At 41.6% G+C, this 24660-nt stretch overlaps 1 protein-coding gene across 1 annotated transcript; it reads right to left on the bottom strand.

The window, feature by feature from the left end:
- Positions 1-2501: 2501 nt before the first annotated feature.
- Positions 2502-11949, bottom strand: LOC110467985 (b(0,+)-type amino acid transporter 1). Its single transcript, XM_021525461.2, has 6 exons — positions 11206-11949; positions 9488-9621; positions 6632-6761; positions 4305-4429; positions 3799-3886; positions 2502-2735 (listed from the first exon to the last, which is right to left on the bottom strand). The coding sequence occupies exons 1-6, from the start codon at positions 11947-11949 to the stop codon at positions 2502-2504; spliced, it is 1455 nt and encodes a 484-aa protein (XP_021381136.2).
- Between the last annotated feature and the right edge of the window lie 12711 nt (positions 11950-24660).

The following is a 24660-nucleotide window of genomic DNA, read 5'->3' as shown; positions in this document are numbered from 1 at the left end:
GGTACTTCTGTTGTAAATGTCTCGGGAAGGAGAAAGAGATTCCAATTTACATATCCTGGGGCTGAATAGATAAGCAATCATTTTGAAAAATGAGTGTACACACATATAAACACCCACACATGTTGTTAAACCTTCTGACCAAGGAGAGATAAGCCTGATGCTGATTGTTTATGATCATGCAGTAAAATTGCTATGGAATTGTTTTTCTTGGATGAAAAACAGAAACAGACACATTAACTCACATCATTGTAATGCCCGTTTTATTGCAATTATCTTTTAATTCTCTGAGTTTTCAGCATCTTGTTTTGGCATTATAAACACCTGCAAATCCTAGGCAACATAAATAAAAAAGAACATCTTGTTACAATAATATCTATAGAAAATGAGATTGGTGCCGAGTATGATAATTGCAGCTTTCCAGTTCCCTTATATCCATACACAAACCAATAACATATAAAGGCTATTTATTCAAAGTGCTAAGTCTTTTCATGTTCTTTATTAGAGCACAGCTCTATGTAATAGGCTTCATAAATAGGTAAGAAAAAAATTGTTTCAAAAATATTATAATCAGAGAAATTGTATTATTCTAATTTAGTTAAGTATCTGAGATGCAGCTCCTTTAAGAAGTTTCCCTGACATCAGACGAAGAGCCTGAGGCAGTGGGATGAAGGTAACCTAGAGCTCTTAACCTCATCAGTCCTTTTGAGAACATCCCCTCCTTTAAGAGACTCATCCCAAGAATTTTATATTGTCAAGGGATTGAGGAGGAAAAATTGTTCCCTCATTGGACTTTGTTGGCAACTCCAGTAAAAATCAGTGGAAGGAAATCCTCCTAACACTGTTTAAGTTAAGGATTTGGATGAGTGGCATCTGGCCTATACATTATCATACCTAACCCTTGGAAAAACAGACTGTTGGTGCTTCCCTGTAGCTGCTGGTATCACCACACAGTGGAGCAGGAGGGATGACATTGCAGAATGAGATTGTAATCAGATACACAACTCTGAGATGGGCTGGAAGAGGCCTGGAGGATCAAGTAACCTGTGTTCTAGGATCACATCAGGTTAGGTAAAAGGTAGCAGGATTGTATCAAGTTCTATAGAAGAATGTTGACAGAAAGTTAACTTTTCGTATTTTAACAAGTCATTTTAGGGACTAACTCCTAGACCGTTTTAGTCTATGACAGATATCCTGGAACCTTCTGGAAAAATGTGAAGAAAACAGCTTACAATACCTCTCCTTCCCCTAGAGCAGGAAAAAACCAATTGTGCCTCAGCATAATGGAAACCAACAGTGACTTCACTGTGTTAGGGGTGGGTGAGAGCACAGCCTGTGACTTTTTTGCTGTGCCTTTAGAATCATAGAAATTGGTGGAAATGGCTGTGGTAGAAAATGTAAGGGAACTGGAACCTTTCTGCACACTGCTCCAACACTGCACTGCCCTCATGGGGCACATTTCCCCTAAGCCCAGCCTGAACATCTCAAACCACAGCTTGTGACCACTGCTCTGAGTTGCTATTATAAAGGGCCCAAGTGTCTTCACAACTTCACTTTGAACAGCAGGGCTCAACACTAGATACATGATTTCAGGTGTTGAGTCCAAAGAGACAGACTGTTTCCTTGCTCTGCTGGTCACACTTCTCCTAATGTAGCCCAGTATGTGGTTTCTTTCATTCCTAGTCAGAGTATCTTGCTGGCACATATGCTCTAGGGTTTTCTGGTTGTTTTTTCCTCACTTTGTCACAAAATAGTTTTTTGTTGTTTTTTATTTTTTTTTTCTTTTCTTCAGGGGATCACAGGAAATGCATGGGTGAATGTTGGTACTTGACTGAAGCTGCTTGCATCCTCACCATGAATGGATGAATCCCAGATGACAAGTACATTCTCAACTGAGTAAACTGACAGAGCTTTAAATAACTTCTTGTCTCATGCCATAGGGTTTTCTGTGGGGCATGTGGGATGGTTTCTGAGACAGAGAAAGGACTGTTGTGACTGTGCACCTGGAACTGGAAGAAGCATAATCTTCCCAGGGTGAATACCTGAGTGAAAAAGGGTTTATTTCTTGTGACCATGGTGAGCCCTTGCATTATTGATTTGAGAAGCTCTGCAGTCACAGTGGGCATAACCAGGTGTAAGTAATCAAAGGCATTGCCAGGAATGGCTATGGGACTCAGCCTGCTATGTGAATAATATTTCATTGTCTATCTGCATGAAGTAAGAGGTAAGAACCTGAGAAACAGCCCTTTTTGGGATGCAAAATACAAAAGCACATATTCCTTTGGAATCTCTATGTAATGCCAAGGCAAAGCTGAAAAGAAGAAAAACATGTCCCCAGAATTTTAAGGAAACATGAGAAATCATAGCTGTGGTCCATCTCACTTGGACACTTACTGTCACTCACATTCTACTCATTGCTCTTTACAGAAGAATATTTTCTGAGCCTTGAAAACCAAGGGGAAAACCATGAGGTGCAGGCAGCCACGTGAAGGAAGGATGTTATCTCAGTTTGCATCCCTGGTAGTTGGAGCAACTTCCAGCAACAACTGGAGGTGTAAAGTGACTCTCTGTAAGAAGCGAGGGTGGTACTTAAAGTGAACCAGTGGGAAATAAAAAATGATGCCACTGAAAATGAACAGGATGATGTAGAGGATCTCTATTTGGGGTTGATCAATGATGGGAGCTAACACCAGGTACACAGCTGCCATCAGCACAATTACGGGGATGATAATTGGGACCTGTGAAAGCAAAACATCAGCATAAATACTCATGCAATTCTGGGCCTCTGTATGTCTGGACAACCCTGGAACTTCTGCAGAAGGCTTTTTAGATTAAACCTTTCTGCAACCTGAGGTATTACCTAGAAATAATACCAATTAATCCAGACATCCTGTTTCCCACCCAGCCTACTCCACTCCAAAGCTGAATATCCTTGCAAGAGCTACACCACCATATCACACCTTAAGCCCTAGTGTTTCCTGCCCTCCTAGACCTGAAGATGCAAACTACTGGGTTTAGTGCCAGGTCTACTCTTGCATCTAAAAGCCAAGCTGTAGACAAAACACAGAGCAATTGTATCCAAATCAACTGTACCTTAGCACCCTTGCACAAAAAGTTTTATCCATGTGTTGGCAGACAGGTGGACAGGCAATCTCAGCAGCAGGTTCTGTAAGCCTGGTCAGAAAGCATTTAAACTTCAATTTGAAGCCACCCTTCCTTAAAGGAGGGTGGCTTGTGCATTCATTAGTAATCCTCAGTCACTGAGGAAGCACTGAAGATCAGCTCACTCATGGCATCAGGAGAAGAACACATGACTCTTGATTTCCCTCCTTTTATCTGTTTTGTGGGGAACAAACCTGTCCCTATGTCATCTCAAAGAACTTGGGGCACTCCACCTAAGTTATTTTTCCCTCTGCAAGGTTCTTACACCTGGGCTACCCTCCAAGGAGTGTGCTCAAAATCTGCAAGCATAAACAGGTGATTGCAATGATCAGAATCATCCTTCATTTACCACTTAAATCTTTTAGAAAAAAAAGGATATGGTAGACATATTTTCATAGTGAGGAGGTAGGTAGGGCATTATTAGCTTATCAAGATAGAGAATTCAACCTTGACTTATGCCTGTATGTTCACACTGTCTCACCCCTTGTTGGCTTTGCTGACAAAAAACTTGACATTAAAAAAGGAAGAACAACCACATTGAATCTGTAAGCCACCAGTGCTCACTCTTTTCTCTAAATGTTCTCTTAGTCTTTTGAACAATATAGGAAAATATTTGAGGGTTTTATGTTATTATTTTACCTTGTAAGATCTTGGCAGTTCTGGTTTCTTGATTTTTAAATACAGAAGCCCAGAAATAGTCATTCCATAGAAAAGCCATGCCATAAAACTCAAAGAAAAGAAAAAAAATCAGACAGCATTAAACTTGGGGTGAGATCATCCAGGAATGTCAGTCCTACCTTGCAAATCCCAGATGTTCATATCTCCAATTTAAAAAGTGAATATTGATATAAATGTAGTAGTTCTTTCATTAATTTTCTTTCTAGCACAAACAATGAGAACTTTAGAATTACCTGAACATTACTGATTCAATGGGGATGAATCACATTCATTTAAGTCTCTAGTGACAGGAGCATTCATGCATTGCAAAGGTTCCCAATTTCTTTTTCTTTCTTCCCTCCTCCTCTCCCCAGTATTGGTTAGAAAGCAATAGCCCAGGCTCAAAAAGATCATGCAAGAAACTACTTATAAACAATGTAAAACCCAGGAGCACAGGGGATGCAAAGAGAAACCCTACACACACATACCTGAAAAAGTTCACGATGCTGGTGAAGCTTCCTGATATTATCATTATTAAAGACATGGCAGACGTAAAGAGTAGAGCAGGGGAGGGTGTGAGGCGTCGCACATGAACCATGGACAGAATGTCTGGCTGAAAAACAAAGCAAAGCCCTGTATCATCATTTCATGGACTCAGAGGTCCTTACTCATCCTCCTCAGCTGCAGGTGGGAGCTTTGCCTGCAGCCAGAGCCACTCATAATCAGCAAATAAGTGTCATATAAAGCCAGCCCAACTCCAAGGAGTGTAAATACAGGAAACCCCTTCAAGAGTACTTTGATTGTGTCTCACTGGTTTAATATCAAATATTTTGAGCAGGCAAAATGAGGTTTTCAAACTACTGATGTGACAGAATTAGTCAAATTAGAGCTTTCCTGACCACCATCAGGACCTTTGCCACAGGCCTCTGCCCTCTGTCTGCCCTCTGTCACGTCTCTCTGGGACTTGACTTCTCTTGGGATAACTGGAAAATGAGACAAGGACTATTCCTGAAACATTTACGTGAATACAAATTAAACCAGGATTTCCTTCAGGATTAGTAGCCTCTTTATTGTTTGTTTCATTGGCAAAGTCTAATGAGAAAGGCTGCTTTTAAAATTTTATTTTATTTTATTTTTAATTCACAACCAAAATATAATGCAAGAACCTTTGCTAGAGATGAATGTCTGAGAAATGGCATAAGCATTCAGCTCATAGTCTGGTACGGTCAGATTCAGACCATCTGTGCACTTCTCAGCACAAAGCTTTGCATGATAGAGCAGGCACTATCCTCAGAGACAGAAGTTGAGGAACCAGTAACCACCAAAACCAGCAACCACCAAAACCAGAAATCATCAAAACCAGCAACCACCAGTCCAGTCATTTCCACCAACCTGGTTGTTCATATGGATAAAAGATTCCCTGCTATGAACCAGGAGTGGAGCTGGTGTGGAATCATAGATTGATAGAATTATTTTGTTTGAAAAGGACCTTAAAGATCATCTAATTCCAACGTCCTTCTGTAGGGAGGGGACAGCTTTCACTAGACCAGACTGCTCAGAGCCCCATCAAGCCTGACCTCAAACTTCCAGAGACTGAGCATCCACAACCTCTCTGTGCAACCTGTTTCAATGCCTTCACACCTGAGGACTGAAATGCCAGACATTGTGGGTGGGAAGGACCAAAAAAAGCAGAGAGATTCAGGAGGAACACAAGAGGACTGCTCAAAACAGAGAACAATTCAGCCTTTTTCTCCTCTTTGTGGTGCAGTGTGATTAAGTGTGTGTGGAGGTGTACCTGTGAGTGAGGGGGTCTGCATCAGCAGCTGGGATGTGACAGCAACCTTGGGGGCTTGTTTGCCCAGATACCAGCAACTGGGGAGACTGGGATCCAGGTCCTGCGTATCTGAGCCCAGCTGTTGGAAGGACCCACACTGTACATATGTTTTATATGTATTTCTCACTAAGAGACCCCTGATCAGCCACACAGAGAAAATGAAAGGCCCTTGGTGTTGTTAGTGCTGGTGTTTGTGTGAGCCCCAGGTAAGTCTATATGTGGACCTCTATGTTCCCTGCTGGCTCTGCATGTATATATACAGATATATATGTATGTATAGCTGTATATAAATATGTTTGATACCTGTATTTGGCTCTGTGTGTGGCTACTGGACTTATTGGTTGGATGAGGGAGGAGGGAGCTACAACAGCCTGACTTCCACTGAGTCACCAGATCTGGCCTACTTAACAAAACCAATGATAAACCCAAGATAGGAGAGATTAAGGCTGCGTGTCACCTTGTAATTGCTATGAAGCTTGAAGAGCAGAGATATCCTATGCTGCATCTAAGCTGGACTACCCATGTGAAGACTGGATCACCCCTGAGACCAATCTGTGTAGTCAGTATACCAGCTGCAAAGGCAGCTGGAGGGTGCTGGGCTACCTGCCCAGTGCAAGCAAACACACAAGCATGGCCAGGTTCTCCTTTCCTGGCAGATATATTGACTGGGTCACCCCACAGCCTGTGACTGGTGCTCTAATGCAGCAATATTTGAGTGGTTAATTTCAAAGCTGTTCTTAGAATTTAGGCTAGATGTGAAGAAGTTCTTATGAATATGCTTTTGGAAGTGCCTGATTGAAGAAGACCAGAGACAACATACACCTTACGTTTGCAAGAGATGGGGATTAATGAGCAAGGAACAAACCCCTTGAAGAGCTATCACTCTGCCAGCTGAACATACACAGTGTTCCCATCTCTGCTTTAGTGTCACAAGAGGGTGAAGTTGCTCAAAGCAAGCCAGACCCCTTTCTTTGTGCTTACCATATGGCCCTCCCTGGCAGCAATGTAGCACACGCGGCCTCCGCTGAAGAACGTGCCGTTGGATGAACCAAACGTAGACAGGGCCACCGACAGGGAGATGAGCCATGCCCAGCTGCCCAGGACTTTGTCCCTGAGGTGGGAAAGAGTTCACAGCATAAGATGCAGTTCCAGATTTATTGAATACTTACTGTAGAACCAGACAGGTTACATCCCTCCATTATTTCTGTATTATACAGAATCTTTTTCCAAAGTCTTTCTAAAAATTTAAAGTCTTCTTGCAATTCCCATAATATTAGTGACCAGTAAGTTTGTCTTGTCTGACAGCTTTTCTTCCTGCTATATATTCTGTCCACACTACAATGGTGTACAAAGAGGTCACAACAGGCAAAACCACCTTTTTATGTACTGATGCTGTGGAAAAATGCCTGAAGATACTGCAAACACAACCAATAATATTAGCTCAGAAATCACAGAAAAACTGTTCCCATCACACTGGAAGAAATATTCTGCATTACAACCTCTTCCTGAATAGGCATAGGATTTTAACCCTTCAATCCCACATGCACCTATTACTGTTCTTCTGTGAATCTGACTTAAGCCAAAAAAATTGTTTGAATTCCAGATGTTTGGAACTACAACATGTTCAGAAATTTCTGTTTTGCAGTAGCAGAGTCACAGAGTTCAAGATAAACATTTGGAAGGAATGATAATTTTCTCACCTAAAAATGAAGATTGTCTTCTAGAATGAAGCAGCATTAAGAGTATTAACTGAGTAATAAATGATGGTGTTTGGGGTAATTATCACATACACAAACACTGTTTATCTAATTGGCAAAATCAAAAACTCAAATGTTTTTTTAGATCACTTTATTTCAAACAAACTGAAACCTGTGGTTGCTGTTTAATCACTGTCATCAAAGAAACACCAGGAAGTTTCCTGAACTCCTTTTGTGGCTGCACCTCTCAGCACTGAACAACGTTTCTTTCGGGCAGTTTTCCTCTTATATAGGGAATAAATAAATTAAATAAATAAATTTAAATGTCCTCCTCTGGTTTCTTTATACTCCTCTCATTCTTTCTTAATGGCCTGAATAGCTGAATGTCTTACTTGTGAGCCACAACCTTCACTTCCTCCTCAGACTGGCTCCCTACCTGTTCCCCAGCCTTTGAGTGCCCAGCTTTCCTGTCACAATATTTCTTCCTGAATTCACTCTTGGGTGAAAAGGTTAATCAGGCAGGAAAAGGAGATGTGTTACAAAGGAAGAAGCTCACAAATAACTTGTTAATTAGGAATGATGGGAAAGGAAGTGCAGGAAAGTTCATGACACTGCAGCTTAGTGAGGCTTTGTGACATGCTCAAACAAAGCACTAGACCTTTAAAAGCTCCTACTCATAATGATGTGAAAGGCTATTAGAGAATACATCCAGCAAGAGCTCAGTCAGATCTTCAAATAGGAGATCTTGTGAAATGCACACAGACGGTGCTGCTGACTTTTTAGGAAGAGCAGTACATAATCTGTGGATACACTGTGTCATCATTTCTGCCAGACAACTCATTTAGGGCTATCAGGGATTCTGTGTCTTTGGAAATATTTAAACTAAGGCTGGATGTTCTGGTGGAAGACCATTGATGGTGTCTATACCTCTCATGATGGTCCCTTCCTTCTCTTCCTAAATTCCTTGTCTTGTACAGAAACTGTTTAATGCCACCAAATACTTCAGGTTGATGAAAGGTAGAAATTGTTTCTGTGCAGGTCTGGGAAAACACAAGCCAACTGAAGTTATGAAAGGCAAGCCAACCTGTGTATAACAGCTCTCAAAGGTGTTGTTGAGATCAATGCCATTTTCCAGTTCCCCACAGATGGAGAAACTGAGACAAAAGACTCAGGTCTGCTCTAAATTCCAGGTGCCAAGTAGACAGGATTCAGCTGGTTGACTCCTGTCTCACTCCCAACACACTGCATAAGCAGGGCAGCACATTGCCCTCCTCATTTCCCTGGAAATATCAAAAATGTGCACCATTTATCAATCCTGAAGTCTGGATGTGTACCCTCACTGTACTCCCAGTGCCTGTGGGGAGATGCTGCTGGTGTGATCTTCATGTCTCCTTTATGGACACTTTCCATGAGGCAAAACATGACTTGGGGGAGTTACAGGTTCCAGGTGCAAACAAAGGGAATGAGGAGTAAGGAATGTGCCATCTTGGCAGCCTAAATGCACCTTGGAGACCGTGGCCAGAAGGAGCTGTTCAGCCTTCACCTCAAAGAACCACAGATTTATAGAATCATAGAACAGTTTGGAATGGACCATGAAGATCATCCTCTTCCAAGCCCCTGCCATGGGCAGGGACACCTTCCACTAGACCAGGTTGCTCAAAGCCCCCTCCAACCTCAACTTGAATGTTTCCAGGGATGGGGCATCCACAGCTTCTCTAGGCAACCTGTGCCTGTGCCTCACTACTCTCACAGTAAAATAATTTCTTCCTTATGTCTAAGCTAAACCTACCCTCTTTCAATTGAAGCCATTCCTGCTTGTCCTACTTTTACATGCCCTTGTAAAAACTTCCATTCCAGCTTTTTTATAGCCCCTTTAGGCACTGGAAAGTGTTGTAAGGTCTCCCTGGAGCTTTCTCTCCTCCAGGCTGTAGAGTCCCAGCTCTCTCAGACAGCAATGTGCTTCTGCCCTCTGAACATCTTTGTCACTCTCTTCTCTGTAACATGGCCTGACAGGTCCCCCTGGCCTGACCAGTGCAGTGCTGCCATTCCCTCTGGGAATAACATTTAAATCTCCTGAAAGTCAGGAGAGAACCAGTGTTTCTCAGGGCTGTGTTGCCCATGTTGCCCCATCAGAGCTCACCCCCAGGTGACGGCCACAGCTCCTGAAGACAGCAGCTCAGAGGGAGTCATGGCTGCCAAGTAGCTCACATTTACCAGCACATACAGGCATGTAACCAAAGGAATGGCAATCATCAGAGCTCTGGGAAGGGTCACCTAGAAAAGGGATGACAGCAGTGTTAGGTGCAGCACTGTGCTTTTTTTGTTTGGTTTGGTTTTGCCACCACCCACGTCTCTCATTCAAATTTTTCCACTCCCTAAACTTTTCCTCAGAATAAGACATAGATCCAGATTCACATGGCAGCTTTCACACCAGTCTTGTACAGTTCCAAAGTTAGTCTAAAAAACCCCACAACCAACCAACCAAAATAAATCAAACAAAAAGTACCCACTAAATCTTATTTAAAATATTTTAGTTTGTAGCTGTCCAAGATGGCTTTTGCATACTTCTTGATTATTTTATACTGATATATTCATTATTAGTATGTTATGTCTCCTGGTGTGCTGAATCTTCCCATAAATGCCTCACTGCCATGGACAAAGTTCCAGTGTATTGCATCACATTTAACTATTCTACAGTTTACATCAAAACAAGGGTTTGATCTCAAAATCTTAAAGGGGATTTACTCTAGGAAGGAAATATTTATTTTTTCTTAGTGGCAGGATTGTGTCTTAGAACACCACAGGATCATTTTAAGACTCAATAAAATCATAGTGTCTTATGCAACTGAAAATATTGGGAAATGTCAACTATGCATCCAAGAACCTGAAATATCAATTTTTGCATTCCCCATTCTCAACACAGGACAAGATATAGCAATTTCTACTGCTATATCCCTTCCCCACTCTGGAAGGGCCTGAATATCAGTGCTCACAATCCAGTGGGAGAGAGTGGCCCTGGGATCTTTGCTGCCATTTAGGTTAATATTTAATTGTATTTGCATTTAATCTGTAGGATCTTGTGTGCTGCACTGGTACAAAGCACACTCTATAAACCCTGCACTCACACAACTCTTGCAAAATAAGAGTTGTTCACTGCTGCAGTGTTTGATCTGTGAAAATGGGTAACATGGCGCAGAGAAAGTGATGTGAGATGCAGGTGAGCTACTTCAGTGCCTATAGCATGGACTGCAAAATGCTAAAATACGGATGTTTAAAAGCAGGGATCATTCACAGAGTTAGATTCCCTTTCCAGTGAGGCTTGGCTTGCTCTGAAGTTGCCCCTCAATGCAACAGGGAGAGATAAAGTAGTTTTCCAAAGTACAAATTATGGATCAAGTCTTTCAAAAAATACATGTTGTTTATGGATTATAGCAATGAGTGTTTTTCTGAATAAATCTAGGTGTCTACTGTGAGATCCTCTAAACGCTAAGAAAAAACTTCATCCCCAGAGCATTCAAGTGCTGCTTAATAATTTCTTTCCAGTCAATGGGTTAATTTAGGACTTTTATAGGACCATAAGATGGTTTGCATTGGAAGGGACCTTAAAGATTATCTAGTTCTAACTTCCATGCAATGAGTAGGAGTTCCTTCCACTACACCAGGTTGCTCAAAGCCCCACAAAAGCTGTCTTTGAACACTTCTGGGGATGGGGCATCCACAACATCTCTTGTGTCAGTGTCTCACCACCCTCACTATAAATCCCTTGATTACCATTCTTAACACAATCACAGATAGAATCAAACATATTTACAGCAGGATTAAGTAGGTAAAACCCAGCTTGCTTGCTCACTCACTCACCTCAGGCTTCTTCAGTTCCTCAGTTACATAATTTAGGTTGTTCCATCCATCATAGGACCAGAGTCCCTGGTAAAACGCCACTCCAACTGCCCCAAAACCTGCAGTCGTGCCTTGAAAACCATTCTGAAAACTCTGAGTTTGTCCGTTGGCAAGCAGCACCAACCCACCCACCACGATCACCAACAAAGCCAAGAGTTTGGCAGCTGTAAAAATGTTCATAACAGATGTTGCCAGCCTCACATTGAGACTGTTGATGATAGTTAAAATCAGGATGCAGGCAGCAGCTGTACATTTGACAGCAACCTGCGGAGATGAGCAGCCTGGGTAGAACGGCGCAATGGCGTACTCAGCAAAGCTCAGACACACAGCTGCCAAACCAGCTGGTCTCACCAGGATGACAGAAGTGTAGGCAAAAATGAAAGCAGGAAAGGAACCAAAAATCCTCAAAATGTAAATATAGTCTCCTCCAGACTCTTTAATTATTGTTCCAAGCTCAGCGTACGACAAGGCTCCAAACATGGCCAGCAGACCACATGCTGCCCAGATCAGCAGGCTGCTGGCAGGGTTCCCCATGTGATGTAGTACCCACTCAGGGGACATAAAGATCCCCGAGCCTATCATGGTACCTGCAATTAATGACACGCTGCTAATCAGGCCGACCTCTCGTTTCAGTCTTAACTTCTCCTTCCCTTCACTCATCTCTGTGGATGAATGGAGTGGATCTGTTGCCTTCATCTCCCTCATTGTGGAAATGTGAAGAGACAGAAGCTGTTGTAAGGAGAGAATCTGAAAAAGGATTTGAATAAGGACTACCTCAGGCTTTAAGGTTTAGTTAATAATTACAAAAGTCACACTGAATGCTGTTGAGAAGCACAAACCTATCTTCAGCATTTCACATTCTTTCATTATCCATCTTATCTTGGTAATTTATTATGCCAAGTTTGATTATCCCTGAATCTCATTGCAAGCAATGGTAATCCTAGTTATCTCTCCTTTAAATAATACTGCAAACAGCATCTGAAATAAGGACGAAGTAAGCAAAGTCCCCATGCAAATCTGTACTTTATTCTTTGCTGAAAAGTCAAGGTTCAAGCACTCACTTCAGTGCTCAATCGTATTTCCATTCTTCACCATAACATGATCAAACAAACAAGTCTGCTGAGCAACATGCTAAGGCTCTGCTCAACAAGGAACATTTCCAGTGTCTTGATCAAAGAAACAGAAAGGTTTTGCTAAAAACAGTCCAGAGACTCGTTTTCTGCACAGTAGTAGGGGCAATATGAGCTTTTTCCAATTTTAGGAAGTGGAGGTGGAGAAGCATGAAAAGGCTGTAATTAGATTACCATTGTACATAAGGTGTGCACACTCCCACCAGACCACAATCTTCAGAGCACTTTGTCACACCTCATCATACATACATTTCAATGCACACATGACAGAAACATGGTACAAGATTTTGAAGCTACCCCTGACCCTTACTTAGATATCTAACACATAAAATTCCAGGTCTTCAGGCAGGTTCTGCTATAAATATGACTATTACAGGCAGACCTTTCTCTGCCCTTCACAGCAACCACAGACCTTGAATCTTTAAAACTATCTGTCCTTCTCAAATATTTGAGCTAAAAAAAGCATGACTATAAACAGAGCTATTGTTTCTCTAAAAATTCCTTATAAATCATTTAGACTTCTCTTTTACTTTGCCTTTTTGTAAAAAAAAAAAAATCTAACTAGCTTTGCAGTTCTCTGCAAGAAGGTAACTCTTGGACTCTTAACATAACTAGTAGGTCCACAGGAAAAACACCACACACAAGTCATATAGTTTCTCATGCTAAGGCAAATAAAGGTGCTCAAATTTTATCGTCAGGTTGAAGGACTTTAAAGAAGAAAAAAGCTCTCAAATCTCATTTAGAAGTAGATTAAAAAACAGAGGGGTTAAGAGTATAAATGCTATTATTAGATTAAGGAAATAATGAAAAATTTTGATGGGTTTTGTGAAAGATTTTTCTTAATTTCAAAGTCCTTATAGAAATTAACAGCTGATCACGGGGTAGCTGTAACAAAAGCAAAAGCCTATACTTTATCTGTCAAGTAGGTTTTTTAAGCTTTCCCAGCAAAGGTGTGAGTTCTGAGAATAAACCTTGTACTGCAAGGGTGCAAATGAACACATTTCAAGTTAATGGTTTGCAAAGTGGTTGAGAACTTGGAGGGAGGCATCCCAGTAATGCAGAGTATTTTGGTTTGCTTTCACTAAGTGACAGTGCTCTTCTTGTCTGGTTTAGCTATTTGTAGTGTATTCTTCTTTAAATTGCAAATGACACTGTAAGGCAATGCTGGAATCCTTCAGGGGTTCAAAGGTCTGGGTTTTTTCCTGCACTACTGATAGTCCTGTGTACATCAATACATGTATTATGTATACCAATAATTATTGAAACAAAGGCACAAAATATGATTAAATCAACGCTAAAGGAAAATTTCATATGACTACAGGTAGATAACTATCCTTCTAGTAAAGCTATATATATATTTCTTTAACTCTTCTCCTGTTTTAATGAAGGAACTTCTGTTCTGAAATGTAAATGCAAAGTTCTTGGAGGGGATTTTTTCAAACCTTTAGTGTAGTTGCTCCTAGAAATGAATAGCTTTTAATATAATGTTGTAGGAAAAAAATTAGAATGTCTTCAAACTTTATTATGTCAAAAAAAAAAAAAAATCTGTAAAGCCCCTCATATAACGAGAATTAATTAACTGGCATGTCAATAGCCCCAGTCAATTCCTAGAGGGAAGTCTCTTTCCGATCCCAGATTCATTGCTACTCAGTTCTAACAGCTTCCACCTAAAGTAATAAGGAATCTATATAATAATAAGAAGAACTTGAGGCTATTCCTGTGGAAGTTAAGGTAGTCTGATTGCTTTGGATTTTTTTTTTTCCCCATTGTCTTGTTCTTTTTTTAACTGATATTAGCATTAAGGAGCAGCCTCAGATAGGAGCAGCAGCAGATAGTTTAGTCAAATGAATTGTGACAATTATAATTTGTCAAAACTGAGTATGGAAAAGGGCAACTCACTGTTCCCTTCCCAAAGGGAGAGGTATAAGTAGGAGTAAAAAATACAAGTTCTGCCTTCTCCTCGTGTGGAGTAGCAGAGCTCTGCTGCTCGACCTGTCTCCTAATACATCCCCTACCTGAACAATTCTCACTTACCTTTGACACTGCAATGGGTGGTTGCCATCTGCTGGTCCCGAGCAATAATGCGACGTGGCTCAATCACTTTTTTGTTTGATATTTTTCATTCCTGGCTGAAAAGAAAGCCTACTGTAAGTATTACTCCTTCAACATCAAGATAGCATAAATAGACTATATTCGAGCTGTGAATGAACAGTCTCCTCAGTGTCTTCATGGTTTTTTTCATCTCAGAAGGACTAGAGAAAACCAATTTAAAGTAAAGGTTAATTTCAGTGCTAAAAACTAGGCAAAACATGGACAAATATTTTGCAATATTTAATTTTAGGTCCCAGGAGTAATATTTGGAACACAGTTACAGGCTTGGCTTCCTTGTACCACACTTGGAAAAGAGTTACAAATCTCTAGATGGGATTAAAAATAACCTGTAATCTCAGGGTTGATTGGCCAAAACCACTGCCCATATCTTTCTTTGGAGGTAGACACAAATACTATACTTATAAATTTGTGCAGAGATCAAGATTTTTTTTTAATTAAAAAACTCACCAAGCAACAAACATTAAGTTGGAGGAGAGGTACTAAAGGTTAGAGAATTCACCCAGGATGTGGGTTTGATAGTCTTCTCTATTTAAGAATATAGAAACCCACAAATTCAGTTTAAATACTCTCACCTCCAAAATGCAAAATTTGAACTGCAGTTGCAGGCAGATCTTGATGCTTGTGCTTGCCATATAAGTAGAGATGCCTGACTGAAAACAGAGAGGAAATAAAGACCAGGGAAGTGGAGCTCTGAAATACATCTCAAGCCCATAAGAAAAACTGGGGCAGAGACACAACACACCCCAGATGTCCTGTGTGAAAACAAAGGAAAGAGGACTCATTGAGAGGTATCCGCCTGGGGAATGTGTACTCCATGTGTTTGACTCTAATGCTCTACATCCCCAGTGCATCCTGGCTCTTCTCACATCTGAGCCTTGAAAGAGTGCAGCTTTGGCCTTCCACCCCACTGGAGATGGCCTGGACCCATCAGCTTCTTTCATGATGTGCCCAGGGGCCAGCAGTGTGTGGTTAGCCCCAAAGCAACAGCACACATGGCATAAAAAATAGGGTTCCTTGTACAGCAGAGCTCTGGCTGGGATTTTTAAAATGCCAATGTAAGCTGCAGCTAGCAAAACAAAAACACAGCTTGGGCTACTGTGAGTAGGATGGTGGGGTAGAAACGACATTTCTGAGGTTGCAGGACAGCCCTAGGGTTCACAACAAGAATCATCACTAAAACTGAGCTTGTTTATATTTAGTGTAACTGCCCTTCCCTGTCATGCTACAGTAGAGGATCTGAAGTTGGGGGGTTCAGAATGAATCTTAAATGGCCACAAGCTGCACCAAAGAAAGTCCATGTTGGATATAATGAAGAATTTTTTCACCCTTTTTTTGAAAAGGTGGTTAAGCATTGGAATGGGCTGCAGAGGGAAGTGGTGGATTCACCATCCCTGGTGGTGACTAAGAAACTACCGTTTGTAGCACTTAGTGCTAGGGTTTAGTTGGCATGGTGGTATTTGGTCAAAGGTTGGACTTGATGGTCTTGGAGGTCCAACCTTATTGACCTTATTGATTCTATGATTTTATGATACTAGATGCTCTAGAAGATACTTGTGGAGTAAGATGAAACACTGATGAAATGAGAACCACAGCTGAAAATAAATAATTACAACTTGGGAAAAGTACTGATCCCACTGCTCCTTGCCCAAGTTGAGTTAATCTATCAAGTGCTATTGGTACTTTTTCTTTCAGCAACTGAGGGAAATTATACTAATTTCTTCCTTCATTCTGTATTTCCTGGGTTTATAGCTATATATGTATACAATATGTGTGTGTACATGTGTGTGTGTGTGTGTGTGTGTGTGTGTGTGTGTGTGTGTGTGTGTGTATGTGTGTGTGTGTATGTATATACACACAGTCTGTCCTGTTTTCTTTTCCTAGCAATCTAGACTTAATAGTTTATTTGCATTAGTCTGTACTCTTAAGAACTCCTTTTAAATATTGGAATTAAGTTTCATTTATTTATGAAATTTAATTCAAGATTAGATTATCTTGTCCTATACAAAGTCATTATCAAATGAATGCTATCATTACCAGAATACAAATTAACATTTTTATGAAAACTGTCTAGCAAACAAGATTAAAAATAGAACTAAAACATGCCAAAATTCTATTTAATCACTGAAATGCATTCCTACATTTCTGAGTAGATACACAGTAATACCTTCACTAACACAAGATAGTTTTATTATTTTTAAGATAAACTTTTACAGTACATGCTTACATCTTAACCTGTAAATCTATATTCATTCTGTTAGGTAGCATTCTATAATAAAATAGTTTTCTCTGTACAATTCCTGTCAGAAACATCACAATAACATCGACCCAAATAATTCCAGTTTTCCTCAGGTGAAAGGGGAACATAGTAACTGCAGGAACTAAACTGAATTCCTGAAAAACTTCACAAAAACGGATCCCTATTTTTGAATGGAACCCTGGACCAGAAGTGCCATTTAGGCCACACAGAAGTCAGGTCCCTTCTCCAGCCTGTCCCATTGCTGCCACATCTTCCCAATAACCCTGAGGACTGAAGAAGGGCTGTTTGCCCACCTGCCTCTTTTCTTCTTCTTAATCACAAAAGTGAGGGAAGTTTTGGTGGTGTGGCACAGCAGACGACCTGCCCTACTACTAGGGTACTAGCAAAAGCACATGGAGAACAACAGCCAGGAAGGAAAACAGGGCACGATCGCTTGCAGCAGCTGGTAAAAGTCTTGTGAGCTGCCTCCAACCTGTTTGCTTTCCCTGGGCCACAGTCGGGAGTGCAGGGTGGGGCTGGGTGCCTTATCCCTGCCTGCCACTGCTGCTGTCAACACGTGTGAGTGTGAGGCAGATCACCTTCCCACTGCCCTCCCCCCACGCAGGGGTGGGATGTGCTTCAGCTCACAGTCAGGGCCAGCACGAAGGCAGGGTTTGTCCCTACATGCCCAAAACACTTTCTTTGTGGAGTGGCTACAAGCTGTGTGAATGGCTCTGGCTATCCAAGCTTCCAGCTCTGTGACATTGATCTCCTGGGATAAGCTCAGCCAGGATCAAAGGCTTCTCAAAGAGCTAGGACAAGGGGGTAATTTTAATGCTGTTTAAGTATAACATCACTTAGACTCTATCAAATATAAAGGAAAAACTAATGTTTTCCTGGAAAAGTCAAGTAAGTTATGACAGTCTTTAAAATCTCTGCTTTATGAAGTTGCAACAAACATGTATTTTCCAACTAATGCTTCATCTTGTGCATTTTTACCAGCAGAAAAACTAATGATCTTGGGAAGATAGTGATGTGTTGAGACTAATTCCTCCCATCTGTATGCTTTGGTTAAAGCTAAAAATAGATATAAGTAAAAGGAAGGATGAAATTGATTAAGCATCTTTTCTTGGCCTTCCAGGGGAAGTATGTATGTGTGGGAGATGGGAACCAGGTTTCCATTCCACTTGGTAAATTTTCACTTGAGATCGTATGAAGAAAAGAACTGTGCTAAAAGGTTTGGAGGACTCTTCCTGGTCTAGGGATCATAGCTCCTTAATCACCCTTGTCAATGATGCAGTCAGCATGATGTAACATGGATGTACAGGAATCACTCTTAAGTAGTTTTGTTCTCTTGAATGAAAATTGGATGCATCTACAGATGATGTTGTTCTCTTGAATGAAAATAATGAAAATTGGATGCATCTACAGATGATGCCCTCTAATTCTTAGTCCTTAGCCAAAATGAGTGGAAAGGCACCTCTTATTTACACGTAAAAACTTCCTGATTTGCAATCCACTAACAGGATGTATTACAAGGGAAGAAGTTTTCCAGACAAACTGGATTTCCATCTGGAGCCAGCTCGAGCCAGTAGGCAAAGCAAGCTGCAGGGTGTGGTCTCGTGCCTACTTTTCCTGTGCCAGGGAAATGGGAATTGATTATTCCAATTTGAACAGCTAATCTGTGCTTCCCACTTGCAAAGCTTTTCATTCCTGGTGTCACAGAGACAGCAAAGGTATAGCTGGCTGGGTGGTGGGTTTCTCCCCCAGCAGGTCCCACAGGAAAACAAAGCAATTCTCCTCCCTCTCACCCTGCCTTTTCCATTTCTTGCTTCGGATGCCGGCTCACCCTTGGGTCCCCACCCCAGCACTGGGGGTGTGGATGCTAAAACAGCTGTTGGGCCATGATAATAGATTAGCTGAAGACAAGGGTCCTGTACTACAAGAGAGGGAGAGCTGACTCACAAAATGAACTTGAATTTTGTAATGGTTTAAAACACATTGTTTCAGCTCAATGAATTGGTTATTTTGTTCTGTATTTGACTAACTACCTAGGAAGAAGGATGCATGAGAAACGAGAAGTACTTTAGAAGTCTGTAAAACCTGCAGATATAATTAAAGGTAAGCCCACAGAGTTATGAAAACACTGTTATTATTTTTATAATATGTGCATAACATTGGCACCTAATTTTCAGTATTATAGTGCTCAACCGCTTTGTTTATGCTCAGGAAGCAAGGCGGAATTTCCCTTCCTCAGTCTGTGTCTGGCATTCTATGCTCAGTATGCTGTGCCCTGCTGCTCTGAAGGCATGTTTGGCACAGAAGGAGGTTTGGGTTCTCTGGGTGGAAATGAGGGCCAGTGGGTATGTCTTCATGCTCTAATGATGAGTCAGAACAGAGGTCTGAAGCTAATAATCTGTGCTCCATTTTGGTATTTAAATGATGTGTCCAGTCATCTTGTTGCTTGTGGTTGGGCCCCCTTGACACTGTGTAAGAACAGGAAACTCTTGTGAGCTTCAGGTGCAGTTAAAATACAAGAAAAAAAAATATAGCCTAGTGATTACACCAGAGGAGCAGAGATGACTGTAGCTGTCCAAATGTTACCCTAAGCAAAATCCACTTGGTGTCAAGGCTGCTAGTTCAGAGCCCTGTCAGAAGAACATTTGGCAATTGGGAGGATCAGTATTTGATATGGCAAGAGGTAGAAGGGTGTTGATGAACCTAAGACATGAAATTATGTAAGTCAAAGTACTGTTGCAGATCTTCTAGTTTATCCTTTGCACTACAGCTTCTCTTTTTGAAAATACAGAGTTCTAGTTCATGCAAGTTGGCGAAACTTCATGCAAAAAAATCAAAACTTCTGGATATGTTCTTAGGGTTCTTATAATGTATTTCCCTAGGAGAGAAAATAAACCAAAGCATTCTTCCCACTCTTCCTTGTTCTGATATGGCTGAATTATGTCATCCTAAGTGTGCAAAAAAAACCGCTCCCTATTATTCAGAGTTCTTGTGCTTGCTTCCATTGCCTCGAATATTTCTTTAACTTTTCTCCCCCTTTTAGAAATTAGAATGTTTACTCATTACTGCTTAATATATTTAATGAGTGACAATTAATTTGATGCCCAACTCTGAGGTTTCTGTACTGACTATCATATTCAATCTTCAATTCTAAGAGCCATGGCCTGCCTCTATCATGGAGAGTTCCTGGAACTTAATTCTCCACCAGAAACAAAAATATACTTCTATTGAGACACGCAGGCTCTTTTTTTAAAGATAAGCATTGATGCCACTCTGTTGTGAATGAAGTGAATGTGAATGTGAATATAAAAACCAGCTGGCATTACTTCTGGCTTTGCTCTCCACAGCTATTCACATTCATTTATGTACATGAGGTGATGCCATTAATGACAGTCGCTGGTGGCTGTGACTCTGAGGTATGGTCATGAAGTTTCTTCAGACCTTAGCCAATTATGAGGGGATGAATGACTCGGGGACCAAAGCCATCCTGCAAGAGAAACAAATCTCCTCCACCATTATAGCATAGATTTACTTAGCAAAGCATTTCCAGGAGAGACATTTCTTTCTTGGGACAAGTTCATGATGATCTGTGCTGCACGCCACTCATTGACATCTCCTCTCGTGCATTTCTTTTAAACATCTTGTTCTTGTACAATTATTATCTTGCTAACAAAGTCTACAGGAGCAATGACCATGTGTGCAACTGAATGGCAAGCCAGCATTTTGGAACAGTAGTATAGTAATTAGTCATTCAAAAATGGCATTAGTGACAGAATTTACCATAATACAATTGTGAATTTTCTGTAGGTGATAAATTAATGTGCACTAACTCATTATGTTATGCCAGTTGCTATCTAGTCCATAAAAAACCCAGATTATGTGTCCTTCCTTGAAGAACTTTACAGGTGCACATACAGACAGGGAAAAACAAATGGAAATAATACCACAATTCTGAGGAATAGAGCAGATTGGCCTTTTCAGCATACTTAGAGGCTGGCTGTTGTCAGATGGGTTTATGGGAATAATACTAGGGTAACGCCTTTTTGTACCAGTTTTTGTGTTAAATGGGAAATTTGAAGGATAAGTAACTCAGAAGAGTTCTTCCCACACATGGGATTAAAAGCTTAAAACATGTAGCTTTAAACATTAAAATTAGACAATGGATGCAGTTGCATAATGTGGGTCAAATGTTTCCATATCAGAAGAGAGGGTTGAGACAGGCTGCGAAAGATTGAGGGAATTCAGACAACAGTATCAGTACAAGGAGAAGCTGCAGAGACTGAACAGGTTAGTGGTCAAAAGCAATAGAACAGAAGATCAGCTCTGACTTAGCACATGAATGGCTGTGGCAGGGAAAGGCTGTGCTTGTGAAGCAATGGTGAGGCAAAACGATGCATGGATGGGAAAGTCCTTCTGTAAAAAGAGTCTGCAGCTCCTAAGCCTGTTTCTCTGAGGCTCTGGGGACAGATTAGCCAAGAGGGAGGCTTGGCTCACTGGGGCAGAGTTTTTACTGCAGTAAACCCTCCTATGTGTTATGGTAAAACATGAAATACAAACAAATTCCTACAGCAATACATCTAGCAGCATGTCTAGGGACTGTAGCATTTCAGACTCATTGATTTTATTAATTAAAGTCTCTTGACAAAATGGGATGCAGAACCCAATGCATCGGGTGCCTAGATTTGGTATGCAGTGGTGATGTGGGAAAGTTAATTTCAGGATGGGATCTGCTCCTGCAAATGCATGAAACATCCAGATCATCATATTTTACCAAGGTGTAGCTCACAAGGGACATGCTAAGGATATAAAGCACCATTCCAAGGCCCTGCTCTGGCACTGGGACAGACAGCTCCAATGGCTCCCGAGCTGCAAGGCTGTCCCTCAGCAAAGGTGTAGGTAGTTAACTGCGACTGTTTTTTCAGAGAACTCAGAGGTTCACACATCCCTGACTGCCCCTCTTAAGATGCAGAATGACAGCCAGACTGGGGATTAGAGAGGGGATAGTTAGATGTGGGGTTTGAACTAGAGGGCCATTAAATGCCTTCCAACTTAAACAACTCTATGCTTCTCTGACAGCAAGGCCATTAAGCAGAAGATCTGAGATAAAGATATTGACTTCTTCCCTGCAGAACAGACCAGCTGCAGCAGAGGGCAGCCAAAGTAGGCTGCTGATCTGGGGACTCTTTCCAAAGAAGTCATGCCTGTAAGTCTTGAGCAAAGGAATCAAATTTGGGTGGTCCCCCGTACTGGGAGTGAAGGATGTCACACACCTTGTTTTAAAAGAGTGCAAGATTTAGCAGGGACCTTTTTTTGTGGAGATGGTTTGAAAGTGTCTACCACATCTAGTTGTTTCATTTTCATGGCAGAATACCTTTGTTTTAATTAATACAGGTTAAGTATTTGCTACCCTGATAGATCCAACAGCACTGTTTGTCAAAACTGCTGCTGGGACATTGAGGATACTTATTCACAGAAAAACAAAGCATTACTGTGTTAGAGGAGTTTATCTGAAATGTCTGCAGTGTACACAGAGCACAGACAGCTGTTAGCATATCATTAGCAAGAGGAATACCTAGGAAAAACATTTTGTAATGGACTGATATCAAGTAAAACTATCTAAAGCATTAAGTATTTTTAAAGTTTCCACTCAGAACAAAGGTCAGAGAGAAAGTAATTTCTTGAACTATTTTAGCATAGTCAAAAACTTTAGTGCCATTATTAAATTGTGAGATGTGTGGTGGTGGAATTGTTTTATTCTTTAAAAAAAAAAAACTTTAGAAAATAATCAAATAATTGTATTTATCAGATCAAATCCCAAACTGATTGCACTTAAACATTTTTCTGTTTCATGATCAGTTTGGGTTTTTCTGAGAAAAAGCACACTGAGAAACACATTGATGTCAAAATCATTCAAGCTCATGCTTATCAAATGCATGTTGAGTTCTTTGTGAAGATTTGATGCTTTATACAAACACTGATTATAATTATTGAGGACAAACAGAGTCCCCAGAAGGGTAAGAGCTGGAGAGCTGGTATAATGTAGACCAGCTGCTGTAAGTGTTCAGGATGCCAAGAGCATAACAGGGTTTCCTTCAGTCCCAGCTGGTCTGCATGAAGGGAAGGGCTGGCTTGGAGGCTGTGACTTAGAGGCCTTCCCTCCTCAGTAAGCACAGGAATTGGCTTTTCAGCCCTGCAGCCTCCCTGGAGACAGCCCCAGGTGGCAGTGGGATGGGACACTGGGGATCACAGAGATTAGCCACGTGAGTGGCAGCAGGCTGCAGACATCTGAGTATTTAGCTGACTAGTATTAGACTCAAGAAGTCATTTTCATTTCTTGCAGAAATGTTTCTATCTTTATCAGGAGCTGGGAACTTTTATGTTCTTAACCATGTCTATAAATACTGAAAACAGTGAGGATTTTCTCCTTTGAGACATCTCTATTTTTAAGAACACAGTTGGTAGTCACAGACATCTCATCCACACAAGTGCTGTGCCAGCAGTAGCACCAGTACAGGTGCTATTCCTGCAGCCCAGCTCGCCTGGAGTCACTGCCACAGGCAGGGCTGGCCTCCTCCCTGCCAGCACATCGAGGGGTCAGCAGCACCAATGTGCACTGCCCACAGGGCCCAGAGCCAGGCTTGGCTGAAGGGTTGAGCTGTGGATGGCACCTGCCACTGTTTCCTGCACTGGAGCATTCTCTAACCAGGCTCTTAAAGAATGGCTAAAAAGGCAAAATAGGGGATTTTCTTGTGTTTTAAAATGTCATTGACATGCAGAGATCCCTCTAATTTTTAGGGGCTGCTAAATATGCAGAATTTATGCTCATGTTGAGGTTATCAACACGCAGTGCTGGCAATGCCTACCTGCACCAGAACTGTATTTACCAACAGCACCTCCCTGCTGTACCAGTGATCCCATCTTTAACTCTCTCATGGGAAGGGCATAATTGGCTCTTTGCCTAAAATCACCACACAGTAACTATTAGCACAGCAGTTAACTAATAAATTAGTAACTGCCGAGATGCATTTTCATTTGGTGTAACACACACATGCAAACGTACATGGGTGGCGTGGGGTGTTACCAGGGACCACTGGGGACCCCTCAAACAGGCCTCGCCTTCCCTTTGTCTCCCAGGCCCCCAGGTGGGTGCCACTTCCCACTGCCACGCTTCCTGAAAAGCCTAAAATCACAGGATCACAGAATTGTTAGGGTTGGAAGGGACCTCTGGAGATCATTTAGTCCAGCCCCTGCCAAGGCAGGTTCACAAGAATTTGTCCAGGTGGGTTTTGAATGGAGATGAAGATTCCATGGCATCCCTGGGGAGCCTTTTCCAGTGCTCTGCCATGTCAATTTAAAGTTCTTCTCCATGTTCAGGTGGAACTTCTTGTATTTTAGTTCATTGCCACTGCTCTTGTCACTGGGCACCCCTTAAAAGTCTGGCACCAGCCAGGTGCTCCAGGCTGGAGGAAACTGAGAGGAGACCTCATTTCAGTCTTCAGCATCCTCATGGGGGAAGTGGAGGGGCAAGCAGCAATCTCTCCTCTCTGGTGACCAGTGACAGGAACCAAGGGAGTGGCTTGAAGATGAGTCAGGGGATGTTTAGCTTACGTATCAGGGAAAGGTTTCACCCAGAGAGAGGTTGGCTGGACACTGCAACAGGCTCCCCAGGACAGTGGTCACAGCACCAAGCCTAAGAGAGTTCAAGAAGCACTTGGACAACATTTTAAGGCACATGGTGTGACTCGGGATGTCTGTCCCGTGCGGGGCCAGGAGGTGGACTTCTTGATCCTGATGGGTGCCTTCAAACTCAGCAAATTCTATGATTCTGTGATCCTCTTGGCACCTGCCTTTGACATACTTATATGTATTAATGAGATCCGCTCTCGGTTTTCTCTTGACTGAACAGGCCCAGCTTCCACA

The sequence above is a fragment of the Lonchura striata genome, chromosome 3 (assembly GCF_046129695.1).
Source record: "Lonchura striata isolate bLonStr1 chromosome 3, bLonStr1.mat, whole genome shotgun sequence".
NCBI classification, from domain to species: domain Eukaryota; kingdom Metazoa; phylum Chordata; class Aves; order Passeriformes; family Estrildidae; genus Lonchura; species Lonchura striata.
The sequence above is the reverse complement of the archived record's forward strand: the minus strand, read 5'-3'. Positions and strand labels throughout refer to the sequence as shown.